This window comes from Chiloscyllium plagiosum, unplaced genomic scaffold, assembly GCF_037043375.1.
Source record: "Chiloscyllium plagiosum isolate Xiang-an unplaced genomic scaffold, Cpla_swu_hap1 HiC_scaffold_4, whole genome shotgun sequence".
NCBI classification, from domain to species: domain Eukaryota; kingdom Metazoa; phylum Chordata; class Chondrichthyes; order Orectolobiformes; family Hemiscylliidae; genus Chiloscyllium; species Chiloscyllium plagiosum.
In genome coordinates, this window is record NW_028270142.1 from 53,129,496 (window position 1) to 53,145,555 (window position 16,060).

Here is a 16,060-nt window from a genome sequence, read left to right on the forward strand (position 1 = left end):
CCCAGTTGTTCTGGGACCTTTATTTGTAATGCACATTAATGACCTAGATGTCAATATATAAGATTGAAATAGTAAATTTGCAGATGATGTGAAAATTGATCGCATAATTGATAGTGAGGAGGGTGGTTCCCAAGCTACAGCCTGATACTGATCAGCTGGAAAATTGGGCAGAGCGATGACAGATGGAATTTAATCCCAATAATCGTGAGCTGATGCATTTTGGGAGGTCTAATAAGAGGATATACACAATGAATAGTATAGGGAATACGGAGGAACAAAGGGATCTTGGTCTACAAGCCCATAGATCCCTCAAGATGTTAGCACAGATAGACAGCATAGTGAAGCAGGCATATGGGATGCTTGCCTTCATTAGCCAGGGTATAGAATATAGTAGCAAGGAAGTTTCGTTACAACTTCAAACATTTATTAGGCCACATATGGAATACTGTGTGCAGTTCTGGTCTACTAGGACTCCTACTGCACTGGAGCGTGTGTACAGGAGATTCACCACGATGTTGCCTGGGGTGAAACGTCTCAGTTATGAGGAAAGAATGGATAGGCTGGATTTGGTTTCCTTGGAGCAGAGGAGGCTGATGGAGGGAAATCTGATGCAGTTATACAAAAGTAGGAGAGGCATAAACAAATTAAGTCGTGATAATCTCTTCTTCCCAGCGGATGTATCTAAGGACACAGGGCACAACTTTAAAGTGACGAGCAAGTGGTTTAGAGGAGATCGGAGATTTAAAAAATAAAATTCCAGAGGATTATCGATGTATGAAACATGCAGCCTGAGAAAGTGGTAAAGCAGGCACTCTTACAACATTAAAAAAAAACACCTGGTGAGTACTTAAAATGCCAGAGCACAGAAAACTAAAAATCAAGTGCAGGTAATTGGATTAGTTTGGTGTTTGTTGGTCAGCATAGACACAGTGGGCCAAAGGGCCTGTTGCTATGCTATATGACTAGTAAGCAATTGGTGCATCTCATAGTGCCACCTTATTTTGGTGAAGATGTATGAAATGGATAAACTATGAGAGACAAGCTTTCATAAAGGGAATAATCTTTTATTGGCATGTGCAAGGATGAATCAGGAGACAATGTGAAGTGCTAGCATTATGATGACCATTACTTTAAAACAAAAGCAATCAGAAACTGGGCATACATTGTTCAAACAAACAAAATTGATTGTGAATTACTCATGCACTAATAAGCCAATTACAATTCAAAATGCCTTTGTTCATTCAGAAGACGTAATGGTAAGTAAGGTCTGGGTTTTAAGTGATTCAAAACACTAAAAGGAAGATTGCAGTCAGAAGATGATCTTCAATAAACAGAACACAAGTGACCTGTATCCAGCCACCTAGTGGGATGAACTGACATTCTTAAGTGCGTGGCCTCTTTAAAAAAAAAAAATCACATTTGAGTATTATTTATTTTATGTTCTGATAAACTTAATAAATTTGTGAACCCTGTGAAAACTTATTTCTGGCTGGAATAGGCCCAGTAACTAATAATGACCTTTGAACTTCGGCTCTCTCAAAATCAGGTCTTTCAAATAAATTACAATTAGAGACTATGTCAAAGTGCACCCCAAAATCTTAGTCTTTGCGCCATAAAATCCCTCTTCTTCTGAGCTGCTGTGCCAAGCTGGATTAATAGCGCTCTTGAAAAGCACCTTGGCATGTTTTATTACATTAACAACACTACGTAATAAAAGTTGTTGAAATGACAGCCAAAATAAAGAAACTCAGCAAGTTTGCCAACATCTGTGAAGAGCAAAAGAATATTAACGTGGAGTCCAATGTGACCCTTCTTCCGAACTACAGATCATGCAAGATTTGGAGTCAGTGACCTCTTCAACAAGGATTGAGTATATGGATTATGAATATAACCATTAAAATGAGGGTAAAGTGTGTGCCAGCAGAAGAGGATAGGCCGACAATCTGCTATATATCTGTCATGGTACAGTCATTAAACCTCTTGGGATAGAGGTCTGCAATTCTGAGATAAGAATTGGCAGAAGACATCTGTGCCATACATCTCAATGTGGTACAAGAAAACATTTTAAAGATTTCTTGGCAAACCCAGCATTGTCTTGATCCTTCACTGTTCGGATTCAAATAATGGTTTAGAGCTGAGACTCAAGCTGGGTATGGAAGGTTTAAGTTATAAAGAAAGGCTAGATAGGTTGGGACTTTTTTCACTAAGAGGTTGAGAGGAGACCTTATAGACGTTTATAAAATTATGAGCAGTATTGATAGGGTTAATGGTAGGTGTCTTTTCCCGAGGATGTGCGATATCAAACTAGGGGACACATTTTAAAGGTAAGAAGAGAAAGATTTGAAAAAGTCATGAGGGGCAATTTTTTTTTTTTTAAAAAGAGGGTGATTTGCGTGTGAAATGAATTTTCTGAGGAAGTGGTGGATGTGGGAACAATTACAATGCTTAAAAGACATTTAGATAAGTACATGAATAGGAAAGGTTTGGAGGGATCAGTACCAGGAGCAGGAAGGTGGGACTAGCTTAGTTTGGGATAACATTCAGCACAGACTTGTTGGATCAAAGGGTCTATTTCCATGCTGTATGACTGAGTCTTCTTCAAAAAAGATATCTTAAGTTATAATCAGTAAATCAATACAATGATAAACATTAAAAGATTGGATTTTTATTTTAAATAAGTACTGTATAATCTTGAAGATTTCGCAAGTGTGCAAAACTAGCAGAAACCGTTCTATCAAAGGAACCTTTCCAACTTTTGATACACCATGAAACATCATCTGTCAGTCTAGCCCAAATATAAGGCTCATTGTTCAGAACCTGATTTAAGATTAGTTTTCCTCCAAAAATGTTAATTACATCTTGGTATAAAATTTCAGCTTGAACTACTCAGTAACCTAATAGTGATATCCTGTAAAGTGGTTTTAAAAAAAGCCTCTCGAGAGACCCACTGTTCGTAATCTATTGGAAAATCTGAAGCGTTAAGATGCTAGTCAAGAATTGCTATCAAAGAAGAGGAACTGAGGGTTATGCTTCTATGACCTGATCACTTGGCAAAAGTCATAAAAGTTATCATGGTGGACACTGTCCATTTCACAACTACAAGGCTATTTGAATCCTTGATGAGAGGTTATCAATTCCAGTGCTTAATGCACATGAAAGAAAATGTTGACTTTTCTAAGACTTCATTGAAGTGAAGGAATTGAAATATAATAAATGGGTTTTTATGATTAGCATTTTTTTCACTATAATAAAATCCAAAATAACCCTTACAGTATCTAAATTATTTTTACTTTGTCTGACCTATTTATGGGTCCTTAGGTCTACCCAGAATACATACTAGGTGAGTTGGCATGGTCGGTGAAAAGGCAAAGATAATGGATGAGATACATGGAATGCTTAAATAAGCCTGAGGGAGCAAACGGGGATATAAATCAACATGTATGGGTCACTAGACAAGTGTACAAAGTGAGGTGAGTATCTAATTTTTAATTTAAAACTTTATACACCAGGCTCAAGTCCCAAGACAGGCAGGCAGGCTTTCTGCCCAGCTGGCTCCATACCTGGCATCCTGCTCAGGTCTTCCTGGGTCACTTGCCAATTTTCCAATCCCCTGCACTGAAAATTAGGTGGCAGCCATTTTAAAGGACAGATTCACATACCTGGAAATTCATCTGTCTCTGCACACACCCAGCCCAGGAGAAACATTTGGAACCGAGGTGTGGCCAATCATGCACCAAAAAATATGCCTCCTCTACCCTGAAATTGCATTGCCCACTTATATAATGATATTTCAACATGTGAACATAATAGGATTGATAACATAATTATTTAATGAGATACAAAGTCACTTAAAATAATGAAACTATGAAACTTTATTAATAAAAGAAAAGAATACAATCTTCAAATTCAGCATGCACTCAAACCGAAAATCCAAGTAATGAATATTCATCAAAAAAATGCAATGTTAAGAATGATTTCCTCTACCCCACTACTAAAAACGTCCTACTATAAGGCAGTTATGAGATTACATTGACTCCAGTGAAGCCCCTTAAGATCAACTTATATTCTTTATGTACACAAACCTTTCAATACAGAATAAACTCAGTGCTACACAATAAAATCCCATGAAGAATTAACATTTTTAACTGTGTTTCTTCATTGGCACAAATGTAGGGCATTTTGAACTAGCTATATGATAGTGTTAACCACATAAAAGAATCTCTTCAATAGGTTTTGTACTGAAGTCCATAAGCAATAAGAAAAGTAGGCCAATTTGAATAGGTTGTTAACTCCATTTTTCTCCCTGTCACATTAACACCGGACCCACCAAATGATCAAAACTCAGCCTTGAGCATATTCAATGACATAGCCTTCACCGCTCTCTGTGGAAAAGAATTTCAAATACTCTCAGAAGGAAAGTCTTTCTCATCTCTATTTTAAATGGGAAATCCCTTAGATTGAAATTGTACCCTCTAGCTCTAAAACGCGATGGAAACACTCGGGTCTGGCAGCATGCACAGAGTGAGAAAAGAGAGTTCAGGCCAGTGAGGTGAACAGTGTGTAAAAAAAAGCAAATTACTGCAGATGCTGGAATCTGAAACCAAAAGAGAAAATGCTGGAAAATCTCAGCAGGTCTGGCAGCATCTGTAAGGAGAGAAAAGAGCTGACGTTTCAAGTCTAACTGACCCTTTGTCAAAGCTGCCAGACCTGCTGAGATTTTCCAGCATTTTCTCTTTTGGTTTCAGATTCCAGCATCCGCAGTAATTTGCTTTTATCCAGTGTTTAGCCCACTGCCACCTCTCTTCCAAGAATGCCTACCCTGAAGTACTGCTCTTCTCTCAGACAGGGATTTCATTTGTCTCTCTCCCCCTGTCCACCTTCACTGCTTTCCTTTTCTCTGAGTGTTAGACAAGATACTTACTAAGACTCGCTTCCACAGCCATATTTCCTTCCTCGGTGACTGTCTTCACCTCCGACTTACTCCACATGGATTTTAATTCAAATTCCACCCTGCATGCAGCCTCCAGGATTACAGGTACTTGCACACAGCTTTGACAAAGGGTTAGTTAAACTCGAAACGTCAGCTCTTTTCTCTCCTTCAGATGCTGCCAGACCTGCTGAGATTTTCCAGCATTTTCTCTTTTGGAGGTGAATGGTGACCCTTCTTCAGAATAGAGCACACAATCTATTTTGGAGCGGTGTTATTCTTGACTTGAAACCTGAACCCTGCCTCCCAGTCTCTCATCATTTTCAATACTATACTTTCATTTTAGATTTCCAGCGTCAATATTTTGTTTTTGTTTTGCTTCAGGTATTATCTATCAAAGGAGCCAGATGCTTAGCAATTGCATGGTAAAGTATTAGGTAATCTCCCATAACCTCATAATTCCCATATAAATATCACTGGCTATGAGAGTTATTGTGGCATTTGGGGATGTGTGTGTCAGCTGCAGTCTTCAATTTTGAATGTGGGTTGGGCCATCAGTCTTCCATAGCATCCCAGCTCTCTAATGGTACCATGTGGCTGATAATGCACACAAGTGGGCAATCTCTTAATACCTCACCTCAGCTGACAAGCTAACCTAAGTGAATCGTTTATTATTTGAAATCTTGGGATATTGATTAATAAACATAGCACAAATTAAACAGGTACTGATTTTGACAGGGCACAGGTGTGGAATAAAACAATCTGAAAATAAAAGTAAAGATTTGGATCTTCAACAAATTTCGAAAATCCACATTGCTTTGATATTTGTAGCAAACGGTTAGCGCATGGAAGTGCTCAAATGGGTTGTGTGTGTACTGACAGACACATTGTAGGAGGTGGCGTCAAAACTTCCTCTTCGTGACCCGCTTCGTGAACCTGAACGAGAACCTGAACGCGAATTTGGTCCAGAGAATCCACCTGTATTATAAGCACTGTTAATTCCTTTTGTAGAAAATGATGCAGCTTCCAACATCCGTAGGCCAGTTTTATCTTCAACCATAGATCGATCTACTGCCTCTTTATATGAAATCTTCAATTTTGTTTTAGGACAGGTTAGGCTTTTTGAATGGCTACTGGTATCTTTCAGTTTCTCCGCTGTTTTGGCACCCATGAAACCTTTTCTTACTGCTTCATCAACAGTAATTCGTCCTGAAACATTTGGTACAACGAGTCCACCTGTCGCCATCTGATACTCAAGGAATCGTTGTCCGGCTTCATACGGTAACCAATTTTCTTGCATTGCTTCTACCGCAGACAGCCTTTTTTTGCTCTTCACATCTTCAAACCCAACATATGCTTTCTGTGCTGGCTTTAATCTCTTTCCCATGTCTTCATCAATAATAGCCTGAGATACAGCATCGTGAATGAGCAGTTTTTGACCATTTCCAGGATTTATTATACCTCCTGTACAGGCCTGGGCTTCCAACAACCTCTGCCCTGTAATAGCATCAACAATGCTACGACGTATGGCTTCAGAAATTGTTATCTTTTCCAATGTTTCAATATCAAATATAGCTGCAATCGGACTGGCATCATCTAAAGATTCAAAAGATGTTATTTTAATAGTTGGGGATAGGCATGGATTAAGGTTTGTCAAACTGTTTGGTGCACTTCCATTATATGTGCTGATATTAATCTTATCAGTGAACATGTCTGCAAACTGCGTAAGTGTCATACTTCCAGAGCGGTAGGCGTCAAGACTCTTATTATCAATTAAACCTTTCTTTAAAGACTCTTCAATGTCATACTGATTACCAGTTTTTCTGTCAACAATAACTGTCCTTGTGGTTCCATCCGAACCCGTTATTGTTATTTCTTCCCACTCTGCTTCCTGTTCAGAAAGCTCTAGAAAAGTCTCATAATCAATCAAATCCTTATGGTAGGCTTCACGTACTGTCATTTCTTGATTTGTATCAGGATCTACAATTACAACTCTACGTTTTCTCACTGCAGATGACCTAGTGGTTTTGGATTCTTTTTTCTTTTCTCTCAGTGGCAACAAACAAAGACCTGTGGATTTATCAGTTATGCACCGGTCAACTAACTGAAGATAGGTCAGATTTTCTTCTGTGTTGGGATCAAAGAAGCCTTTAGTATCATCATCTGGATCCATCAAAATTTCATTCAATTCTTCATCAAAATAATTACGTTTGTAAGCAACATCAACTGGCAAACGATGGCTATGCTTTGGATCAATAATTCCTCCGGTTGCAATTTGAGCTTCCAGCAAGCGAATACCATGACTATGCTCGATCAGGCCTTTCCTCATTGCCTGAAACAATGAGATGGTGTTCCCAGTTTCTGGATCTTTATAACCAGTAACAGCCCTTTCTGCTGAAAGTAGTTTGCTTTTGAATTCTTGACCTATAATTCCTTTTGCAGCGGCATCCTCAACTGTCAGCTTTTGGTTATTGACAGGATCAACTACAAAGCCTGTGGCTGCCTGAGCTTCCAGAAGCTCGAGGGCTGTGCCCTGTCTAAGCAAGCCTTTCCTCATGGCATGGTAGATTGGAAGCTTCTCCTTTGTGGCTTCAACATATACTCCTGAAATGCTATTGCTGCCTTGCAGGTAGCCCCTATACTTGTCACTGATTTGCTCTACTGTTACTGTTCCATGCGCAAGAGCAGCAGCTGTATTTTTATCTATAACCTTGGCTTCCACAAGATGGTCGACTGACACATCTGCTCTAATCCCTGGTATCATTATTTCATGCTTTTCCACTGGCAAAAGAAGCAAGTCTGTTCCAGGATCTGTTCTACAGGCCAACTTCAGTTGTTGATAGGACACTTTTGTCTTTGTATTTGGATCAACAAAAATTTTTGAGTCATCAAAAGGAGAGGCAAGTGTTTGATACATTTCTGCATCAATCAGTCCCCTTTTATAAGCAAGCTCTTTTGGCAGATATACACTGTTCACCGAATCAATTATCCCTCCTGCTGCAATCTGTGCTGCAAACAAACGAAGACCAGTCTCTCGGTCAACAATATCTTTCTTCATTGCTTCATACAGGGAGATAGCTTTTCCTGTAAATGGGTCTTTAAACCCAGTTGCAGCCTTCTCTGCTGCCAGAAGTTTGTCTCGGTCTTTATAGTCGACAAGGCCCACAGCCACAGCTTCATCCACTGTCATCTTCTTGTTTTTGTTTGGATCAATGATATGCCCAGTAGCTGCCTGTGCTTCTAAAAGTGACAAGGCCACATCAGGAGTAAGAATATTCCTTTTCGTTGCTTCTGACATTGAAAGTTTTTCTCCATTTTTCTGTGAGTAGACTCCAGCTATGTTCTCCAAACCACGTAGATTCAATTTAATTTCATCTGAAACATCCATTGTTGTTTTCTGGCCTCTTAACAGCTGATCTAAAGTTGATTTATCAATAAGTTGGCAATCATACAACTGGTTTGCTGTGACCTTTTTACGGACTCCATCAAATAGAAGTTTTGATGAATCAACTGTAACTATATTCTCTGTCTGAGTCTGTTTGTTGAAGGTTGGCACTTCTCGACTGAGTTTTTCTATTTCTAATTTAGTTTTAATATGCAGTGCTTCCAGTTCTGATCTCTTCGTTCTTTCACTTTCCTCCAGTTTCTGTCTATACCTTTCTTCGGTCATTCGCAGTTCCAATTTCAATCTGTCAATTTCAGCTTTTAACTGCTCAAATTCATTGCTGGTTTTCCCCTTCTCTAATTGTCGTATTTCTGCTTGATTCTTCCAATAACTTAGATCAGATTTAACTGCATCAATTTCATCCTGAAGTCGTTGCTTCAAGCGGGATTCAGCTTCTAGTTGTGCCTTTATTCGACTTAGATCATCTTCATACCGTTGAAGTCTCGATTTATCCTGCTCTAAGAGCTTGATTTTTAGTAGGAGAGACTCCTTTTCTTGCAAAATCTCTTTTTGAGCAGAATGTGTCTGCTGAATCATATTAGTCGCCTAAATGTTAAGGTAAAAGATAAATAATTATTTCTTTCCACATTTCAAAAGTGAAATCATCAAAATACAGATTTTTAAAATGATTACTTTAAACCAAATATATATGTTTGCTCAATATCAATATTATTCTTCCAACTAGTTGTTTAATTTAAAGTTTGTGCTACAGAGATTAATCTTTCAAATGAAAAACTAAGTTATTCTATGTTACCAATCTCAAAAATATTTCTCTTGTGGTTTAATTATCCATTTTTAACATTATAATTTCTTGACTTTTCGTAGTGAAGTAGAAATGTTTTAACATGCAACATTATGAGCTCTTCATCAGAACAATTGCTAAGCAAATTTAAAGACTGTAAAGAACTGGAGCCTGTATTGAATGGGGAAGAGAGGCCTTGGAGTATTCTTATTTAAATTCTCCAAAAAATCTTTAAGTCATCATTTCCTCAATAACAATTGTAAGCAGAGGAGATACTTGGGCCCATTTTAGACAAACTAACTCAAGTAGGGCCATTGCAAGGCTGACTGCTATTGTCTTTTCATATGTGACCACCCTTCTGAGTTTGTTGCTATGTCTTACTGCATCTGGAAGGCAGTGAAACACCATTTCAAGCACACAACTCTTCCCCCCACCCCTGCAAACACCACAGATCACTCAAATGCAACTGGACAGTTGAATGAAAATCCCAGGGACAATTCCTTCCTGCCTCCAAGATAGGCAATCAAATTCAATATGATACTCCATGTTTTTGCAGTTTAGGAATCTGTGATTTTCTGCTGTATGATACACACATATGAAAGATTTAGTCTATTTGCAGTCTGGTCTGTTTGCTTGCTAATACTCAACTAAGGGCTAGAAAGGATTTTGGAAAGATATATCTTGGCAATACTCAAAGGAAGTTAAGATGAGAAATTCACATTTTATGAAAAGGCCAGGAAGAGAGCTATGATCATTCACCTGGTGAATACTTGATTTGAAAACAAGTTATACATATCATTGGATTAAGCCTAAGAATACTGCAGAGAATGAAACAAGGGATATCTCTTTTAAATGCTTTCAGCATCAATTATAGCATCAATTCTCTTACACTGCCTCCTACACTTTATTAAGCTGTCATTTTCATTGCTGTTCCCCCATTCTACAATAAGAGAAACACATCACCATACACTTACAGGATATATAAATTGCATTAATGACTGTTAGTGTCTCCTTTTCATCCTTAATGATAACAAGGATTGGATGGGACAAGTGGGGTAGTAAATTAAGGACATGCTCCACGAAATGATAAAGAAAACTCTTTCATTGCAATGTGTGTGTTTCAACATCTACATTCCCATCTACCCCCAAAAATCTAGCATTTCCTTTCCTAAACCAAATCTGTCTCTGCTTTAAAAATAACACTACTCTGAAGAAAATTCCCTTCATCTGTTTTGAAGGAGCAACCCTTCATTTGAAAATAGTGACGCCTAGTTCTGGGTTACCACAAGAAGAAACTTCATTCTATGTCCACTTTGTTAAGAACATTCAGGATCTTGTCTCAATCAAGCCAGTCCTCACTCTAAACCCCAGTGGAAACAAGCCTTGCCTGTTGAACCTATCCTTTTAAGTTTCATTTGAGGTATCAATCCAGTGAATCTCCTCTGAATTACCTTCAATGCATTTACAGCTCTCAATTTTGTTACCAAAACCACATAAGAGCATTCAAAGTGTGGTCTCATCAATGAGCAATATAAACAAAGCATGACATCCTCACTTTTAAGTTCAACTGGTTTTATAATAAAAGGATAGTATCCCACGAGTCTTCTTCTGACCTGTACCTGCATATTAACTTTTAGTGACTCTAGAACACTTCGATCCCTCCGCAATTCAGAATTCCATAGTTGCTTTCCATTTCTCCAGTAATAATCTGCTTCTTCATTGCTACTATCAGAGTGAATAATTTTACATTTTTCAAAATTATACATTATCTGCCCGATTTTTGCCTACTCACTAAACCTTATTTGTATCCTCTGACAACCATCTTATCTCTTCTTCACAACCTACTTTCCTACCTATCTTGATATCTATGTACAATTATAGATAGCAAGCTAAGAATAGTCAGAGTTAATTATAAGTAATTTGGCCTCGAGCACAGAGCCTTGTGATACTTCTCTCACTATAATCTTACTAACAGCCCAGTTGTGCATACTGTATTTCCTGCCAGCCAATATTCAATACATATCAATAAGTTAACTCCTGTACTATGAGCTTTCATTTTCTGCAATGATCTTTGATGTGATATCTTACTACAATTCCTTCTGGAAATCCAAGTAAAGTATGTTTCCAGGTTTCGTTTTATCCACAGCATGTTGTTACTTATTCAAAAAATTTGGTTAGACAGGATTTCCTTTGGATGAAAGCATGCAGACTCCTCCCACTTACCTTGAGATTTTCTAAATGCGCAGCTACAAATATTTTAATGATCAATTTTATACATTCCGCATGACAGATGGCAATCTAACTTATCTTTAGTTTCCTGGTTGCTGCCATTGTTTATTCTTGAATAAAGGGATTGTATTTGCTAATTTCCAATCTAAAGGAACCATTCATGAAAAGAGGGAACTTTTTGAAAATTTACAGCAATGCATCTAGTTCATTAGCAATCTCTGAGATTCTAGGGTGAAGTCTATTCAGACTTGGAGACTAGTCAGCTCACAACTCTTTCAGCTTGCTTCATATCACTTCCCTTTTGATTGCAGTTTCACCAAGTTCCTCTCTCCCTTCCACATGTTGGAATGTTTTTCCTATCCTCTATTGTGAAGATAGGATCAAGATATTTGTTTGTTTCATTTCCTTATAGTCTACAAAAGGAGCTAAACTCACTTTATTTACTCTTTTCCATTTTAAAAAGGCCCGTAGAAACTCTTGCTGTTTTTACAACTCCAGCAAGCTTCATCTCATACTTTAATTTCTTCCTCTTAATTAACCTTTTCGGGCCGAAACTAACAAAACCATTCTAAAAGGTGAAAGACTTAATCTAAGTCTGTTTAATATATTTTAACTGCATGATAGTGTAATCTTTTGCTATAAAGTCTGTGTCTTATAGTCCTGTTCCACAACTTACCTGATGAAGGAGCATCGCTCTGAAAGCTAGTGCTTCCAAATAAATCTGTTGGACTATTGCCTGGCATTGTGTGATTTTGAACTAAATATATTTCCAAGTCTAGATGGTAAGTGTCTTGGAGCAGAACTTATAGGGAATGGTATTCCCATGTATCTGTTGTTCTTGTCCTTTTAGGTGGTGCTGATTGCAGGTTTGTGCGTACTGTCAAAGGACGCTTGGTGAATTGTTCTAGTGCATTTTATAGATGGTACACACTGTTGTTAATGTGTATCGGTGGCTGAAGGAGTAATTGCTTTTGGGCATAGTGCCAATCAAAAGGGATGCTTTGTGGTGTCAAATTTCCTGAGTGTTGCTGGAGCTGCAACCATCTAAACAAATAGGAAATAGTCCATCGCACACTTGACTTGTGCGTTTTAGATTAGATTACTTACAGTATGGAAACAGGCCCTTCGGCCCAACAAGTCCACACCGACCCTCCGAAGAACAACCCACCCAGACCCATTTCCCTACATTTACCCCTTCACCTAGCACTACGGGCAATTTAGCATGGCCAATTCACCTAACCGGCACATTTTGGACTGTGGGAGGAAACCGGAGCACCCAGAGGAAACCCACGCAGACACGGGGAGAATGTGCAAACTCCACACAGGTGCCTGAGGCGGGAAATGAACCCAGGTCTCTAGTGCTGTGAGGCAGCAGTGCTAACCACTGTGCCACCATGCCACTTGGTAGACAGGCTTTGGGATTCAGGAGGGGAGTTATTCGCTACAGGATCCTGAGCCTTTCACCTGCTCTTGTAGCCACAGTATTTATATGATAGTCCAGTTCAGTTTATGATCAATGGTAATGCCCAAGACGTTGATTTTGGGATTCAGCAATGGTAATTCCAATGAATGTCAAATGGCAATGGTCTAGGTTTTATCTTGTTGGCACTTATGTGGCACAAATGTTACCTGCTAAATCTGGATGTTGTCCAGATCTTTCTGAATATAGACTTGGACAGCTTGGGTAAAAGAAAAATCGTGAATGTTGCTGAACCCTGTGTAAGCATCAGCAAACATCCTCACTTCTGACCTAATGAAGGACGGAAGGTCATTGATGAAGCAACTGAAGATTATTGACCCTAGGCCACTGTTCTGAGCAATTCATGCAGAGATATCCTGAAGCTGAGATGAGTGGCTTCCAACAACCACAAACATCTTCCTTTGTGCTTGCATAATTCCAATCAGCGGAGAGTTTCCCCCTGGATTCCCACTGACTCCAGATTTGCTCGGGCTCCTTGATGCCACACTTGGTCAAATGCTGTATTCAGTTCAGCTTTTGTCCATGTTTGAACAGAGGTTATAATGAGGTCTAGAGCCAAATGCCCTTGGCAGAATCCAACCCAAACTGAACATCAATAAGCAGTTTTTGGAAAGCAAGTGCTGCTTGATAACATTGTTGATGACCATCTTCCCTCACCTTACTGATAACTGAGAGTGTGGGATGGTAATTGGATTGGATTTGTCTTGCTTTTAGTGTACAGGATGTACCTGGGAAAAGCTCCTCATTGTCAGGTAGATGCCAGTGCTGTACTGAACTTGGCTCAGAGCATGGAGCACAAGTTGTCAGTATTATTGCTAGAATGGGTTCAGGGGCCCATACTTTATTCTGAAACATCCCTTTAAATGTATGCAACCATCTCAACTGATCCATTCTATAGTATAGTATGCCAATGAGAATATTTTCACTTTTGCAATATTAACTAATTTCAGCCATCCCACAGTTCATGTTTCTGGCAAAACCCTCATCAATGCCTTTCAGTATCTTGAGACATTACTATGGTAATGTCTTTATGGCTGGACTTCAATGTTCCACCCTCTGTAAACATGGTGATTCAAAACTCCTGTGTTCTACTTGTGTCCTAACTAGCAACAAGTTCCCCTATTACCTGTGTATCGACTAACTTAACATTGACTCCTGGCTTGCGATCACAAAATGCTTAGCTTTTAAAATTCTTATCCTTGCTTTCAAACACCTCCATGGACTTGCCCCTTTCCACCTTTATAAATTGTTCCAACCCTACAATTTTTCAAACTATCAGTACTTCTCTACCTCTAACCTCCTGAGCATCGCTGATGTTGGTCACTCCACTATTGGTGGCCAAGTCAATAACTGCTTAAGGCCTAACCTCGAGAACTGCATTCCCTAAACTTCTTTTCCACTCTACCCTAGTTTCCCTCTCTAAAGAATTTATTGAAGTCTACTACACTGGCCAAGGTTTTGTAATTTACCCAAACTCAGTATTACATCCTGTTGTATAATGTTGCTACAAAGTACCTTAAGATCAGATGGGATGGGAGAGTGGTGATTCATTAAGGGTGGACTGCAAAGGTAGCAACTTGAAAACAGTGTTTTGAAACTTCCACCAACTACAATAATACTTAGGATTACAGAAGTTAGCCAAAACTGAAAAGTCTAAATTAAATAAAATATATTGAATATATTATTGAATACATCTACTGAATATATAAATTTATCCTCGAGTATCAAGGAAGAATCTTTGTAGTGGACACAGAGAAGGCTTCATTTATGCAGGTCATAGACTTCTTTCATGAGAAAGTTTTAAAAACATTAAGCCACAAGGATAAAGGGTAAGAAAAAAAGCCAGTACATGACATGAAACAATTAGAATATGTAATAATCTTAAGAACAAACAATCTTGCACACAGTTAGGTCAGTAAAGGATCAGGACAAGGAGCAAATAATAGAAGTCCTTAACATTTCTCTGTCTCAAAATGATAAAAAGTGATTTTAGTAGCAGAAAATGAGCAATTTAAAGAACAAGAGGATCAACCTTCAAATTGTAAAGAAATAAAACATTTCCATTTGTTATAGCATCTTTCATGATCTCAACATGTTTCAAATCATTTTGCAGACATTAAAACTGCTTTTGAAGTGTGGTCACCGCTACAACACAAAGAGCTGCAGTCAATTTTCACAGAACAAACAGCACAGAGGTACTGACCTGACATCAGGGTTTGAAAAGTAACTTCAATTAAAGGGTATCTGTTGGCCACAGCACGGATAAGAACTCACTTCTTGGTAAGAAACATTCATAGTTAATTCTATTCACGACATTGGCAAGGGAAGTGTAAATTTGCAAAGATTTTCTTTTTATTCACGGGCACCATTAGAAAAGACAATGGCTACCCTCAAGAAGGTATTGCTCTTGTTACATATTGCTGTGCTGTTAGAATTCTATTTTTGGCCCACCACCAACAATCAAACATCAATATTTTTTACAAATCAAGGTGGTGGAAGGGAACTCTTACTCTTCTACGTGAAGCCAACAGCTTTGTTTGTTTTTGAGACAGATAGAATCATAGGACTTATATCACAATGTCACTCGTGCTCAAAATATTCTCAGAAGATATGATGTAAATGTTTTATTTATATAAATGTAGTTATTCCTGGAATCTGATCATTTTGGTGGGAGTCTCCAATCTCATTGAAACCTTGGAAATAGATCATCTGAATCCAACTGAATTGAACAGCATTAGCTGTGCTAATTCCTTGAAGGTTTTGATGATTTTCTGCCCAAATAACAGCATTTGTTCACTTGACTGGTTTTAAAATTGCATTTTGCTGACATATGGATCAACATTTGTGAAATAATCAAATTTATAACAAATCCCTACACATAATGTTGAAGTTAATTCGCAATTGCCTTAATGCAATTTTTAAGATCTGAAACAAAATGTTAACCTCTGTATTTTCCATTATCCTCTAAGCTTGGAAGTAAGTAGCAATAACTACTGTAGAAAGTCAGTCATTGTCTCTAGTAATTTTAATGGAAACCACGGGGGAATTATATATGCAGCCATTTTATCAATCACTCATGTTAGATTAGGGAACTTCAGAAATTCTGCTTCAATTCATGTCCACAATTATGGGTAGAAAATATGTTGCTGGAAAAGCGCAGCAGGTCAGACAGCATCCAAGGAGCAGGAGAATCGAGGTTTCGGGCATGAGCCCTTCTTCGAAACGTCGATTCACCTG

General features: G+C 38.4%; 1 protein-coding gene across 1 annotated transcript in view; it reads right to left on the reverse strand.

The window, feature by feature from the left end:
- Positions 1-3,854: 3,854 nt before the first annotated feature.
- LOC122549187 (desmoplakin-like) overlaps positions 3,855-16,060 on the reverse strand; it is a 70,675-nt gene continuing 58,469 nt past the window's right edge. Inside the window, exon 24 of the mRNA XM_087986255.1 lies at positions 3,855-8,918. Within this exon, the coding sequence (XP_087842381.1) occupies positions 5,766-8,918 (3,153 nt within the window). The 3' untranslated portion in view covers positions 3,855-5,765. The remainder of the gene's footprint in view (positions 8,919-16,060) is intronic.